Genomic DNA, 13,286 nt, shown 5'->3' with positions numbered 1-13,286 from the left:
ATAAGAAATAAAAACTAAATTAGAACTAGCTAAGAGACTTAGTCGAAGCTAGCACAATCAGCTAACGCAGTTGGCCCCTAATTTAAACTAGCCGGCGAATATCAAAAGGTACGTAATATACAGCCGAGCGTAACAGCTTCAAGAGATATTTAGCCCGAAGACAAACACGCGCTACTCAGGATTCCTAGCTCTCTCTCTCGGAGTAAGTTGAACCTTCCTTTAATACTCCTTCTAACTCATTTGCATTCAACGCGGTTCTAAAACCTCATTCTGGTAGGGAGTTGTAAGTCAAAACAAGAATCGATAAGAAAGCACTTTAGAATTAAAATAACTGCTATAAAATTAAAATATACCTTACAATATATAAATTCTGAATTCGTTTTTAATGTAATTGTTCAAGAAAAAGTTGAAATGAATTCCGTTGTCTCACATTCACTTAAAATTTCACCAAAAGGTTTTATATTCTTAGTACTTTCATGCACATTCTTACCTTCATTGATAAAATCTACTTGAGGAGGCTTTGTCCAAGCAACAGTAAATCCAAATCCGGCACTGCTTCTTGGAACAGCAATCTGCAACAAGAAACAATGGCGAGTTCAAATTCAAGTTCAGTAATATAAATACTTCAGTAATTAATAAAACATTTAATTCTCTTTAGTTTTTAAACTGACGCATTTCTTTCAGATATATCTTATATTTTATAAGGAATGCTATTTGTTGTACTTCCAGTGGCTAGGCAAAAAGTTACAAAGAACTAAAATCGTAAAAACGGAGGTTACAAACACTATAACTAGAACAAAAATATTGAAGTCATTGCCTAAGGAGCTTTCTTGCTTCTTAGTTCCTTGACTCTCTAAGACCACGAAGAGACCCATATCGGAGCAGGTGGTTCCTGCCTGTTTCTTCTCCTGAATCATAAAGTAGGCAAGTAGGATTGCTTGAAATGCCTATGTGGTGGAGGTGAGCGGCAAGGCAATCATGTCCTATAGAAAGACGGAGAGCCGAAACTGCGTTGCGTCTTGGACAACCAGGAATAAGAGACGGACTTAACGTACTCCAACATTTTAAGTACGATTATGAAGATCTCGTAAAATATTAGATGTAAATATTAAAAAAAAAACAGTTTAATGCTCCGATAAGAAATGGCTGTATTAGGATTTTGTAGTAAGCTGAACCTCTTTCTGCAAGGAAGTCCACTTGTTCATTGCCCCAAAAACCATAATGGCCAGGCACCCACTGGAGAATAATTTGTTACCTTTTAAAGTGCGAGTTCTCGGGAATTCTTTACATTGCAAAATTTTAGGTGTTAATGGTTGTTCAACAGAGCTAATTGACTGAATAGCTTCGTGAGAATCAGAAATATTTCTGCCTTTACAAACTTGTAATGGATAGCTAATAATTGCTTTAGTGGCTGGCTACTACTTCATCATCAAAGAAGGCACCGATGTATCTTGCTGGGACGTAAAAAGAAAAAATATCCGAAAACACACCAACCCTCAATGTTAAAATGGCAGTCAAACTGATAAACATCAGTAAAAATGTACAGCCACATAGTAGGTGGATATCTGCCAATAATGGTCTCCAAAGCGAGATATTTCAAAACACTTGATGCACCATCTTTCTTTCTACGGATATTTTCCACTAAATCTAGCCTTACTCCGACATTTATCACCTCTAAAGGGTTTCTGGTTGTCAAGAGTGGTTGTACTGTAAGGCATATTTTAATTTTATAACAGTTATTTTAATTTAGTTCACCTTTCCTAGCTTCAGCTTACAACTTCCTACCAGAATTAGTTTTTAGAATCGCGTTAAATACAAATGAGAAGGAAAATAGTATTTAAGTTCTGCTGACTTTGCTAGAGAGAGTTACGATTCCTGAGTAGCCCGCGCACTCCTTTGGGCTACGTCTTTCTAAACTGTGACTGCGTTCCTTCATATTACGTGCCTGTTGATAGTTTGCTGGGAAATTTAACATTACAGAACAACTGATTTAGAAATGTCTTAGCTTCGGCTCAATCTCTTTAGTTAGTCATTAGTTAGTTCTTATTTGTTACATTCTGAGTTTAAGCCCAAGTGGAGGCTTTGTTGTACGCCCTGAGGAAGGGGCCGACTGTAAATCTTATTTTGAGAAAATTAAGAGTAATTAACCCTTCTTGAGTTTACGTTTCTGTTCTTTTTGTTTCTCTACACTTAATCTGATAGAATAAAAGTGAGGAACTCTAGAGTATATTACCTGAAATCTTAAGGTCCTTCTTAATGTCCAAGACTTTTTGAATAAATCCATACTGAGTTTTTAATTTTTTAGGCTTACAACCTATGCGTAGTCCCTCCAATAGTTTGCCTCTATTGGCAGTATCTCTTCACAGAGAACCAAGGCCTCCATTTTTATGTAAAATAAAATTCTCTACGCTAAAGTATTCACATTTTATCAAAAAATTGTATCAATAAATTCTCTGTATAAATGGCAATTCGCTGTCATTGTAATTATTGTTATCTTCTAATTTGTCATATTGTGATTATTGCTATTTAGAAAGGAATATTTTTCTGTCATAATGTTATGTAATAAGGTCTTTCAAATAATCATCGATTTTTTTCCTCTAAAATCATGTCACAGCAATGTGAAAATTCGTTTAGTTAGCATCTACGAGAGACAGCGTTCATTATAATGAGTTCTGTTCGTTTGCGAAATAATTAAATCATTAAAATGTTATTTTAAAAAGTAAATTTGTTTTTAAATCAATATTTAGGCTAAAGGGGCAATTTGCCCAGAAGGCTACTAATTTCGTTTTAGCATTTGCGTTGATTAACTATAGACGGCGAATCACTTTTTAAACTGTTGCCAAACAATATTAGAGCCCTGTATTACACTTAAAGAAAATAAATGATGAAGGATCTGCATAAATGTATGTTTGTATGTTTCCGCATTGTGATAAAACAATACCTAGAGCTATCCAATTTTGAGTAACGTGCGTCTTCACCCAAATATGAGCATCTGGAAGCCCAAATTTGGAATTAGGAATTTGTTTTATTATCTGTTTCATATTTTGTAAAGCATTTGTGAGTTTTGAATAAGAAAACACCACGATTTCAAAGCGAGCATTGGCAACACTGTACGAAAAAAAAATTATTTCCAGCGCGCGAGACTGTGTATCGGAAATTCTAAAGATGCGCTCTTTTAAATGTTTTGCAATATTGCCCTTGAATGGAATTTTATGGTTTAGAAGTGCGAAGAACATGATATTCAATAAATAAAGGTAACACACAAAACGTTAAAAAAACTCCCGTTTGGGCGTAATATAAAATCTGAGAGGTTTCACATTTTTCAATCATTATTCTCGCTTAAAATAGTTAAATACAGAATGTGATAAAAACATAAACAACTACACTCAAGCAAGATTTTTAAACATAAATTAAAATAGACATGAACGTCATCTATCTTGCTACTAAAAAATGAGCGAATAGAAGGGGAAATTTGTGTATTGTTCATTGTGATATATTTGATAGAAAGAAATTAGATAAGAAAGAAAAAAGTTGTAAATTAGTTAGGAACACAAATTATAAGTGAAGTTTCTCATTTGTGAAAATAGTTTGAAGATTCAGATAAGAAATTTTCATAAATTTTTATTTATTGAAAACTAAATGCGATCTGAGCATTAAATACTGTACATATGTTTTACCAAACAAGGGAATGCTTTTTTCATGTCTTTAAAAAATGGTGCTTTGGATTAAAAAAAACTTTTCTGTACATGTGTCTTTCAGAATGCTACATAACTGACACGAGATAGTAGCATTTGACATAATTATATCGTAAATCTGCTACGCAACTTCAGTGTTAATAATAACAAACTTCACCTTAGAGAATATGAAAATTCGATTTAGCATAGATTTAATTTAATTTTCCTTTCAGACGAGAAACAAAAAGGCCTTCTCTTTTGCAGTTAGATTGATAGCAGAAACTGTTTTAGTGTAAAAAGAAATAAATGACAAACGAGTAAAAATTCCAACATAAAAAAACAAATTTAATTGTAACCCTAAAAAAGGGTTATCGATAAAGAAATAAATCTAAAAATATTCTTAATCAGAGTATTTGGGCTCCATTTCACTAAAAAAGATAGGCTGGGATTTCAATGAAGTAGAATTCCAAATATACGAATTAGCTAGTGCCGCCGTCTTTCCAGACAATTGGAAAGTCCAGGTAATTGCTTTATCCTTTTTTAAACACCTCGAAAAATTACTGCTCTCAGTCTGAGATAAAAATCATGTGATTCATTGACAGACATTGTAAATAATGGACAATGAATAAAGTAATTCATTTAGGCTATTCATTCATGTTGTTCAATAAATCGCTAAAAAACACCACCTGCTTGGAAAATTTTTTTAACTACGACTATACTTTAGAAGGTGTACATTTGTATAGACATAAGATTATTTCGATGCTGAGAGACGGGAAAAATAAGCAATGACCTCGTCGGGACTTAAATTACGGAAAAAATTCTTTTATTAACTTTATAAATCTAATGTCTCGACTATCTCAATATCTAAAAAAAATTAAATCGTACTTATTTAATTGGTCGTAAACTGCAATCAAGCATATTCAGTTTCTGTTTTATATTTTCCGAACAACAATCTCATTTGGTATTTCTGCCAAATTTTTTTTATTCAACTTACTGTCATCAGAAAAACAGTTGGAAGTTATTGGATTTCTCAATCAATTTAAGATACAAGGTGTGACACACACACACACACACACACAAAAAAAAAAAAAAAAAAAAAAAAAAAACGAGACTAAGTGTGTAGTTTGAAAAAAGAATGGAGTTGGCAACAACTGTTTTATGGCGTCATCCCACGCATCTCCTCTAACCATGCGACTAGTTTCGACTTAACCGATCACACGAGTTGGGAATATTCGTCATTGAGTGAACATGTGCAACCGCATTCTGCCGGAAAAAGTGCCTAATATAAAAACCAAACAGTGAATCAACATCAAGTTTCTTGTGAAACTTAAGATATCAGCCACGGAAACATTTCAAATATTAACTGAGGCTTATGGAGATGAAACTTTGTCTTGTGCACGTGTGTTTGAATGAAGCGGTTTTCAGGGGTAAGGGACAAAGCACGCATGTCAAAATCAAAGTTCAAGGCAATACTAATTGGCAATACTCAAAGCAATACTAATACTTCGAAATTAATGGAATGGTAATGATTGAGGGGTTCCCAGTGGTCAGACTCTTAATCAACCCTACCACACTAAAGTACTAAAAAGACTTCGTGAAAAACTTAGGGAAAAAAGGCCACTGTTGTGGAGTAATGGATGGCTGTTGCACCAGGACAATGCGCCCGTTCACACGGCTCTATCTGTCAAGCAGTTTCTAACCAAAAAAAGCATTATTGTGATGGGACACTTTATTCCCCTGATTTGGCTCCGTGCGCCTTTTTTTATTTCCTGAAGTTAAACCGTGCTTAAAGGAAAGCCTTTTTTTTCTCATTTGGAAAGGTTTAAGCAAAAACGGAGAATCTTCTGAAGGGCCTTCCGAAAACCTCGTTCCAGAACTGTTACCAACAATGGCAGCACCAAATGCAGAAGTGTGTGGATGCTGAAGGGGGCTACTTTGAAGATGCTAATGTCATGGAGAACTGATTCTGTAGAGGTACAGGGATTTATTGGACCAGTATCGTTCTTTTTTTTTTTTTTCTTTTTGTGTGTGTGTGTGTGTGTGTGTGTGTGTGTGTGTCACAGCTTGTCTTTTTGATTACAACGTATATTTCCTCTTTTAAAAAATGGATGTATTTAAATCAATGCTCCTAATATGTGATATATGTGATACAAATAAAATTCCAGTTCTCTTTATAGAAGATATATATTGCTACAAACTTTGTATTTAGTTAGATAATTTTAGAAGAATTACAATAAAATTTTTGGTATTCCCCTGTGCAATGCAACGCGAGACAAATTTTAAGAGAAAGCTATGCCGGAAAAGTAAGAATACAGGAGGACGTGCATTTAGCATTGAGTAAATGGTTATCTCGCTAATTTGTATCAAGAATTATGTTGAAATCAAATAAATGTAATTGACCATTATGTTAGCCGTAACCGTAATTCCATCCTCTTATTGTTTTTCAGTAATTTTCAGAAGCAGAAAGTACGAGAAATATCTCGCGACCGGTTGAAATCTATAAAAGACCAGAGACAGAGCGTTTTAGTCAGTTGTTTAGTTACTGTCATTGCGAGTTGTTTAGTTCCGTGAACGCAATATCTGAATTAGCTTTCTGTATGCCTTCAATTTTTCTATGTAATTTAAATTTTTACCTCCAGTAAGCTTGGGTGCAGCTTATTTGCATAGAGAAGTAATATTATAATGTTTTGAAGCAGTTTACTCTTTCATTAAATAGTTCACCAGCGGCCGAGCGGTAAAGTCTATGAATACTGGTAGTTCAGTCCGAGGTTCGAATTCCACTAGCGGGCTGGCTGCAAGAAAGTTTTCGTGGCTTTCTCCATGTGTAACGTCTATACGAGCCAGTTTCCCTTAGAAAGTCCTCCACGAAGGCATCCCTTCCCTTAGGCAGATAGCCCTCGAGGCTTTACCGTGAGCTCATAAACCAAACCTTTCATTAAATAAATTAATGATATAATATTAAGTATACTTTAAGCACGCATGTTTTCTCGAATATGATTTCTTAAATAAGAAAATCTTAAATCAGCTAAGCAAGAAACTCTATGCAAAACAAAATTCAAAATATTAAATATAACAGATTATTTCAACGAGTTCTTATCTGAATGTTTGGAATTATAATAGAAAAACGAGAACAGCTGGACAGTTGAATTTCTAAAAAGTTAAATAAGCTCATATAGTTTTATCAGGTTCAATGTTTCTTCTAACCTTCTTCGGAAACATACAATGACCTGACTAGGAACAGAGAGCTTACTAAAGCTATGTTCACTAATTGTAGTAAGTAGACAGGATACAGACGAAGGGTATACAAGACCCTTTATTTTTCTTTATATACAATGACTTCCGTACTTCGGAATACAATGACCCTCCACTCGGGGTCTAACGTAAAAGGTATAAAAATAAAACTAAACTCTAATTTAACTTTAGAATAAGATTGGCCTTATAATAACAGGAAGCGTATGTAGCACAGAGACTGTGAACACTACAATACGTTTAATTTATCAAGAGGATTAAAACCTCTGGCCTGGAAGGCAAATAGCAACTGCGTAACTTCTAAGGTAAGCGGCCTGCTTCGAACTCACTGCTTCCTCTCTTCTGCTTGGCAAAAAGGCCACACTTAAATACTTGGCGTTCGCCAGACAACTTTGCATAAAATCCTTCACGCTTATAATTCTGGCCGGAAGTAGAAGATAAGAAGTGATAGTAAAGATTTAAAATAAAATAAACGTTAGTAAAACTTAAGATCCTTACATACTTCCCGCCAGAGTTAATTAGTTTGAAACTGAGGTCTAAAACGACCTTGTTGAAAACTTTTAGCTCTAGAAACTAACGCGAGGCCAACCTTTTACAATCATAACTTAGCTAGAAACTAGAAAATTTAAAAGAAAGAAATTTGTTGCAATACCAGCTCCCGGGATATACAACAATCTCTTTTTTTTTTTTTTCATCTGTACTGCATCTAAACAGGAGCTTTATTCAATTCTGGTTCCTTCCAGAGATCTGGAAGGAAAACTAGTTTAATGAAATGTTACAGAATGACATTGCAAATAACATATAGAATATACTTCTCTTAACATTCTTATTTCATTCATGACTATTTTAATTATCTCTCCCCGTGCTCTCTGACATGTGTTGTAAAAGAACACCAAACACGAATGTGTTTCTGTCTACGTGTGCCACACTTCCTCCTACAATCAAAACACTAACGTGTTAAAATTCAACATACGAGACCTCTTAACACACCCTACTTTCAACTCTAAACCCTGAGGTACTATTCTAAAAGTGGCTAACTCTAAAGTGTAGCGTCAGAGAGCCTAACTACATCATTCAACCTTTAACATATATTCGTCATGATTTAATCTTTACAGTCACACGAATAACAAATTTTTAACATTACTTTCACTTTTACCATATCACGGTATTTCTTAACATTTAAAATAACAGTTCACATGTATATAAGAACATATCAACATGCCGTTAATTTTACACATTTGAAAACATACATTAGTAGTACATTGTTAACTTCTATTCTTTTCAAAGCAAGTGCCAATTCTTTCTACATTGAAATAATACTACATTTCAAAAAGTCTTTCAGACTAAAACTTCTTTCTTGCTAGAATGTTTTAAATAAAATTTATACAATAACTTTTTACAATATTTAAGTCTTCCACAACGCTATTATACATCAACTTTAGTTTTACGCGCGAGTAATTGAAAAACATAATAGGAAAATCGGTCACAACTCATTTCTCGCCCTTTCGGCGATAAAGGTAGACCTCGCATGAGGTAAAACTTCTTGAAATCTGCCACTTGCAGTAAGAATGAAAGATTAACTTAAGTTTGCAAAGTAACATAAAATTTTACTTATCTTTATAATATTCAGACATCCTTTTCTGGGCCCAGTCTTTAAAGGTATAGCAGATAGTAGCTTGGTTGATCCTCCTTCTTGTACGGGCTCGCCCTTCAGTGCTTTCCTCTGGAAGCTTCCGTTTTTCACCACTACGGCCACCCTTGAACATCTTCCTTTTGTCCTCTGCTTGTGGTCTTGGCCGTTTGAAGGCAGCTGGTCTTGGTGGAACCGGGAAACTTCTGTCGTGATCCTGCTTGGACCTCGTTGTTGGCCGTTCAAATTTTTCTTGTACTTTTTCCTCCGCCGCTGATGGCCCTTCCGCAGTTCGGCGACTTTTGCTGCGGAGAGTTCTGTCGGATGAGTCAATCTTCCGTTTCAAAGCCGGGTTATAGTTGCCGTCCTTTCTCCTGGTTCTCTTCACATACGTCGTCCTTCTCCCTTCTTCATTCTGGGGGTGTTCGTGAACTCTGTTTTCTGGACGGTGGAACGGCTTTTTTCTTTTTACCTTCAATTTTTCCGCGGGGCAATTTTCTTTTCACTTGCTTCTGTCTCTCATTGGCTTGCCCTTGTACTTGTCGTTTTCCCACCTCTGGAACTTGTACCTGCGGTGTCTGCCGTACCGGATCCTGCAAAAGATCTGAAAAGATTTTCATTTTATTACGATCGAAGTAGGGTTTAATTTGATCAATATTTGCGGAACAGGTTTCACCATTTCTTGCCTTTAACACTACAACAGCGTGAGTTATTTTTTCTATAACATATGGTCCTTCAAAGCGTGGAAAAAATTTGGCAGTTTTATCTTCTGGTGCTGAAGAAAGTGAATGCTTAATTTTTAAAACTTCATCCCCTACTTTATAAGTTACTCCCCGTCGTTTCAGATCATAGTATAACTTCTGTTTTCTTTGTGCTACTTCCGTATTCTTTTTTGCTTCTTTTATTAGTTTTTCTATATCACCCATTTTAAATTCTGGGGCTCTTTGTTGCACATAAAATAGTTTATCTAACGGTGTTATAACCTTTCTGCCTAGAAATAACTCAGCAGGAGTTTTGCCCGTTGTATCATGTTTTGCGGTCCTAAGGGCGAAAGCAAATTCATTGACATAGTTATCCCAGCTTTTATGAAAATTTTTAACATAACTACGGATAATTTTCACTATATTTCTGTTGACCCGTTCCGCTATATTTGATTGCGGCCGATACGGGACCATTTTTAAATGACGTATGCCCAGTTTTTGGCACATGTCTTCAAATATATTACTTACAAATTGAGGACCATTATCCGATATAACTTTTAGGGGCGCCCCGTATTTTAAAATATATTTATTTAAAATAGAATCGGTAACTAATTTCGCGGAGGCTCGTTTTAAGGGAACAATTTCGGTCCATTTACTAAAATGATCAACCATAACAAGGAGATAGCGACTTTTGTTTAACTGACTTTTTGGGAAAGGGCCCAATAAATCGATGCCGATTATTTCATTTGGAAATTCGCATTTAATACTATTTAGAAACCCGGCCGGGCGGAAATTAATATAATTAACGGCTTGACATGTTGGGCAGGACTGGACATACGCCCTTGTTAACTTTTGCAGTTCAGGAAAGTAGACTGCCTCGCGTACGCGTTGAGTAGTTTTTCGAATACCAGCATGAGAAGCTAAAGGGCTGTCATGGAGCTCCTGCAGGATATTTAATCTAAGACTAGCTGGGATAACAGGTCGAAATTCGTTGTTGGAATTCGTAGTTTTTGTATAAAATAATAGACCATCTATTAGTTCGTAAAGGGCCGCCCTATTTCTTATCGCCACAATATCTTGATGGCTAAAATTTCAGGATCCTTTAAATACTCATAAATGCTTCCAAACTCAGGATCCTTACCCAGTTCGGTTATTACAGTTTCTCGGGAATTTATTGTACATGCTGTGAGCATTGCCACCTTTACAGTATTACCTTCTTCATCTATTTTAATTCTTGATAGGGCATCCGCTACGATATTTTCCTTTCCGGGGGTATGCTTGATTACCAGATTATATTCTTGTAGCTTGAGTGCCCATCTTATTAACCTTGGGGATAAGTTTTTCCCTGAGTACAATCTAGTTACCGCCGCATGATCAAAGTACACTGTTATTGGCGCCTTTCCAAAATATACTCGGAACTTTTGCACTGCTAACAGAACTGCAAGTGCCTCTCTCTCGGTCGCGGAATAGTTTCTTTGTGTTTGATTTAAAGTTCGGCTAAAAAATGCCACGGGCTGCTGATTTTGCGAAAGTACCGCTCCTACCGCATAATCCGAAGCATCCGCTGAAATTTCTAAATTCTCATCCTTTTCAGGAAATTTCAACACAGGGGCTTGCGTTAATGCTTGTTTTAATTTTTCGAAAGCACTATTGGCTTCGGCCGTCCACGAGAATCTTGCCTTTTTCCTTTTTAATTTTAACAATGGCTCAGCGATAGCCGCAAAATCTTTTATAAAGGACCTATAATATGAACAAAGTCCTAGAAAAGAAGAGAGCTTCTTTGCCGTGTTTGGAGTCGGATACTTTTGTACAGCGATTATTTTTGATTCATCTGTCTCGACCCCTTTTTGCGATATTTTGTAACCTAAATATTTTAATTCAGGGGCTGCAAATTTGCACTTTTCGACATTAACTTTTAGACCGGCCTCATTTAATAAAGAAAACACCTGTCTTAAATCCTGTACATGTTGGTCTAGATTATCACTAGTAATAATGATATCGTCTAAATAGATAAATGTGGACTTCCCAAGAACAGGTCTTAACACAATGTCCATGCATCGCTGGAATGTTGCTGGGGCGCCTGAAAGGCCAAACGGCATACGCAAAAATGCATAAGTGCCAGACTTGGTTATAAAAGCAGTCTTAGGCACGTCCTCAGGCCTGACCCCTATTTGAAAATAACCATTCGTTAAGTCTAAAGTCGTCATAAATTTGGTTGATTTTATGTTCCTTAAAATTTCTTCTATAATCGGTAACGGATATACCGGATATTTCGTTATGGAATTTAATTTACGGTAATCAATAGCGAATCTCCACCTTTTTGGATGCTCCAAAGGATAATCATTATTTTTCTTACATAAAACCACCGGACTAGCATAACTACTTGAGATGGGCGTTATGATCTTTTTACGTAGCATATCGGTAATATGCCATTCTATAATTTTTTCCTTATTCTTATCATACCGGTATGGTTTTTGACGAACCGGCAATGCATCTCCGGTGTCAATACTATGGTTAGTAACCTGAGTAAATCCTGGAATATCACTAAATAAGGAAGCAAATTCACTTACCACTTGTCGGATTCTATCTTGCTCGTCATTAGGCAGGTGGTCAAGATTTAACCTTGGCGGTTCAACCTTTTCTACACGCACTGGTTTCATTGTCAGCTTAAGGGACGCTTCATTAAAATCCAGTGTAGCTTGTGCGTCTGAAAGAAAGTCTATTCCTAGGATTAAATTTGCTTGCAAATTCTTTACTATAAAAAACATCACCTTTACTTGTTCGTCCTTGATACGGATGTACAAAGGTACTTTACCTACGCACTTACATTGTTCTCCTTGCGCCGCTAATACTGTTGTATTATCCGCATTATATATGCGGTATTTGCGAAAATACTTTCTAAAAAAGACTTCTGCCACACAGGAACACTGCGCGCCGGTATCCAGGAGTGCGGTGGCCGGGATATTATTTACCAAGACTTCAATCTTCGGAAGAGTTAAATTTTTCACCATTACTGTATTTAACTTGTAGGAAGAGGGGTTTTCGTGGCCTTCGGATTTCCGCACCCTCTCGTCAGCAGAAATCCGTTTTAGTTTAAATTATTTTTCCTTTCGGTGCTTTCCTTCTTTCTCCACTGGCCTTGAGACTTTTTTCCTGGGTTGCTATTGAACTGTCGACGTTCGCCGGCTGTTTTTGAATGCTCGGGTTTCCTTGCCCACTGATTCGCTTTTTCTCCGTAGCCATGTGCTTGAGTTTGCTGTAGTCTTGGCGTACCAAATTGGTTTCGCTGTTGATATTGGCGTCTTCTTTCGACGTCCGCCGTTCTTCTACTTTCAAACTGGATTGCTAGCTCAAATAACTTTTCCAGTGTAGTCGGATTTCGTAATTCAATAAAGTCTTGCACTTGGGGTAGTAACCTCGGCAAAATCACTTGAATTATTTCAGGATCCGGACGGTTTCCATACAAGAGCTTGAAAACGTGAATTTTTCTTAAAATAAAGCTCGAGAGGTTTTCCATTCTTTGTTGATATATACTGAAAAGTTCTGTTTCTAATTTCGCACGATCCCTTACAACAGGGAAGGCTTTTAGTAGGGCAGTCTTGAAATTTTCGTAAGTATAGGTGGGACTTCCTGCTTGACCCAAGAGACTTCTGCCGATACATTTGAACCAGTTAAGCGCTTGGCCCCTCAAAGCGCTGTTAGCTAAGGTAACTTTCTGAAACTCGTGCACGGGGTAGAGCATGAAGTGGTCATCCAATTTTTCCAAAAAACTGGTTACCGGTGAGTTTCCATTAAATGTTGCTTGTGGTTTCATCGAAGCGCGCATGGTCTGGACGATGTACCCAAATCCTTCCAGGGCGGCAGCTGGCATTTCTGGATTCTGAGCCGTTTCTGCAGGCAGCACAGGTTCTTCTTGAAACTCGGCCATGGTTATTCTTCGTCGGGCGCCACTATCAGGTTCAATGTTTCTTCTAACCTTCTTCGGAAACATACAATGACCTGACTAGGAACAGAGAGCTTACTAAAGCTATG

The 13,286-nt window shown here is 36.5% G+C and overlaps 1 protein-coding gene across 1 annotated transcript in view; it reads right to left on the bottom strand.

Annotated features, from left to right (window-relative positions):
- PsGEF (Protostome-specific GEF) overlaps window positions 1-13,286 on the bottom strand; it is a 278,552-nt gene that overhangs the window by 226,452 nt on the left and 38,814 nt on the right. Inside the window, exon 4 of the mRNA XM_085823244.1 lies at window positions 491-572. Coding sequence (XP_085679370.1) covers window positions 491-572 — 82 coding nt within the window. The remainder of the gene's footprint in view (window positions 1-490; window positions 573-13,286) is intronic.

This window comes from Stegodyphus dumicola, chromosome 9 (assembly GCF_044657685.1).
Source record: "Stegodyphus dumicola isolate Sdum_Otavi_A_Nest chromosome 9, ASM4465768v1".
Classification (NCBI taxonomy): domain Eukaryota; kingdom Metazoa; phylum Arthropoda; class Arachnida; order Araneae; family Eresidae; genus Stegodyphus; species Stegodyphus dumicola.
This window is presented reverse-complemented; position numbering and strand designations above follow the sequence as displayed.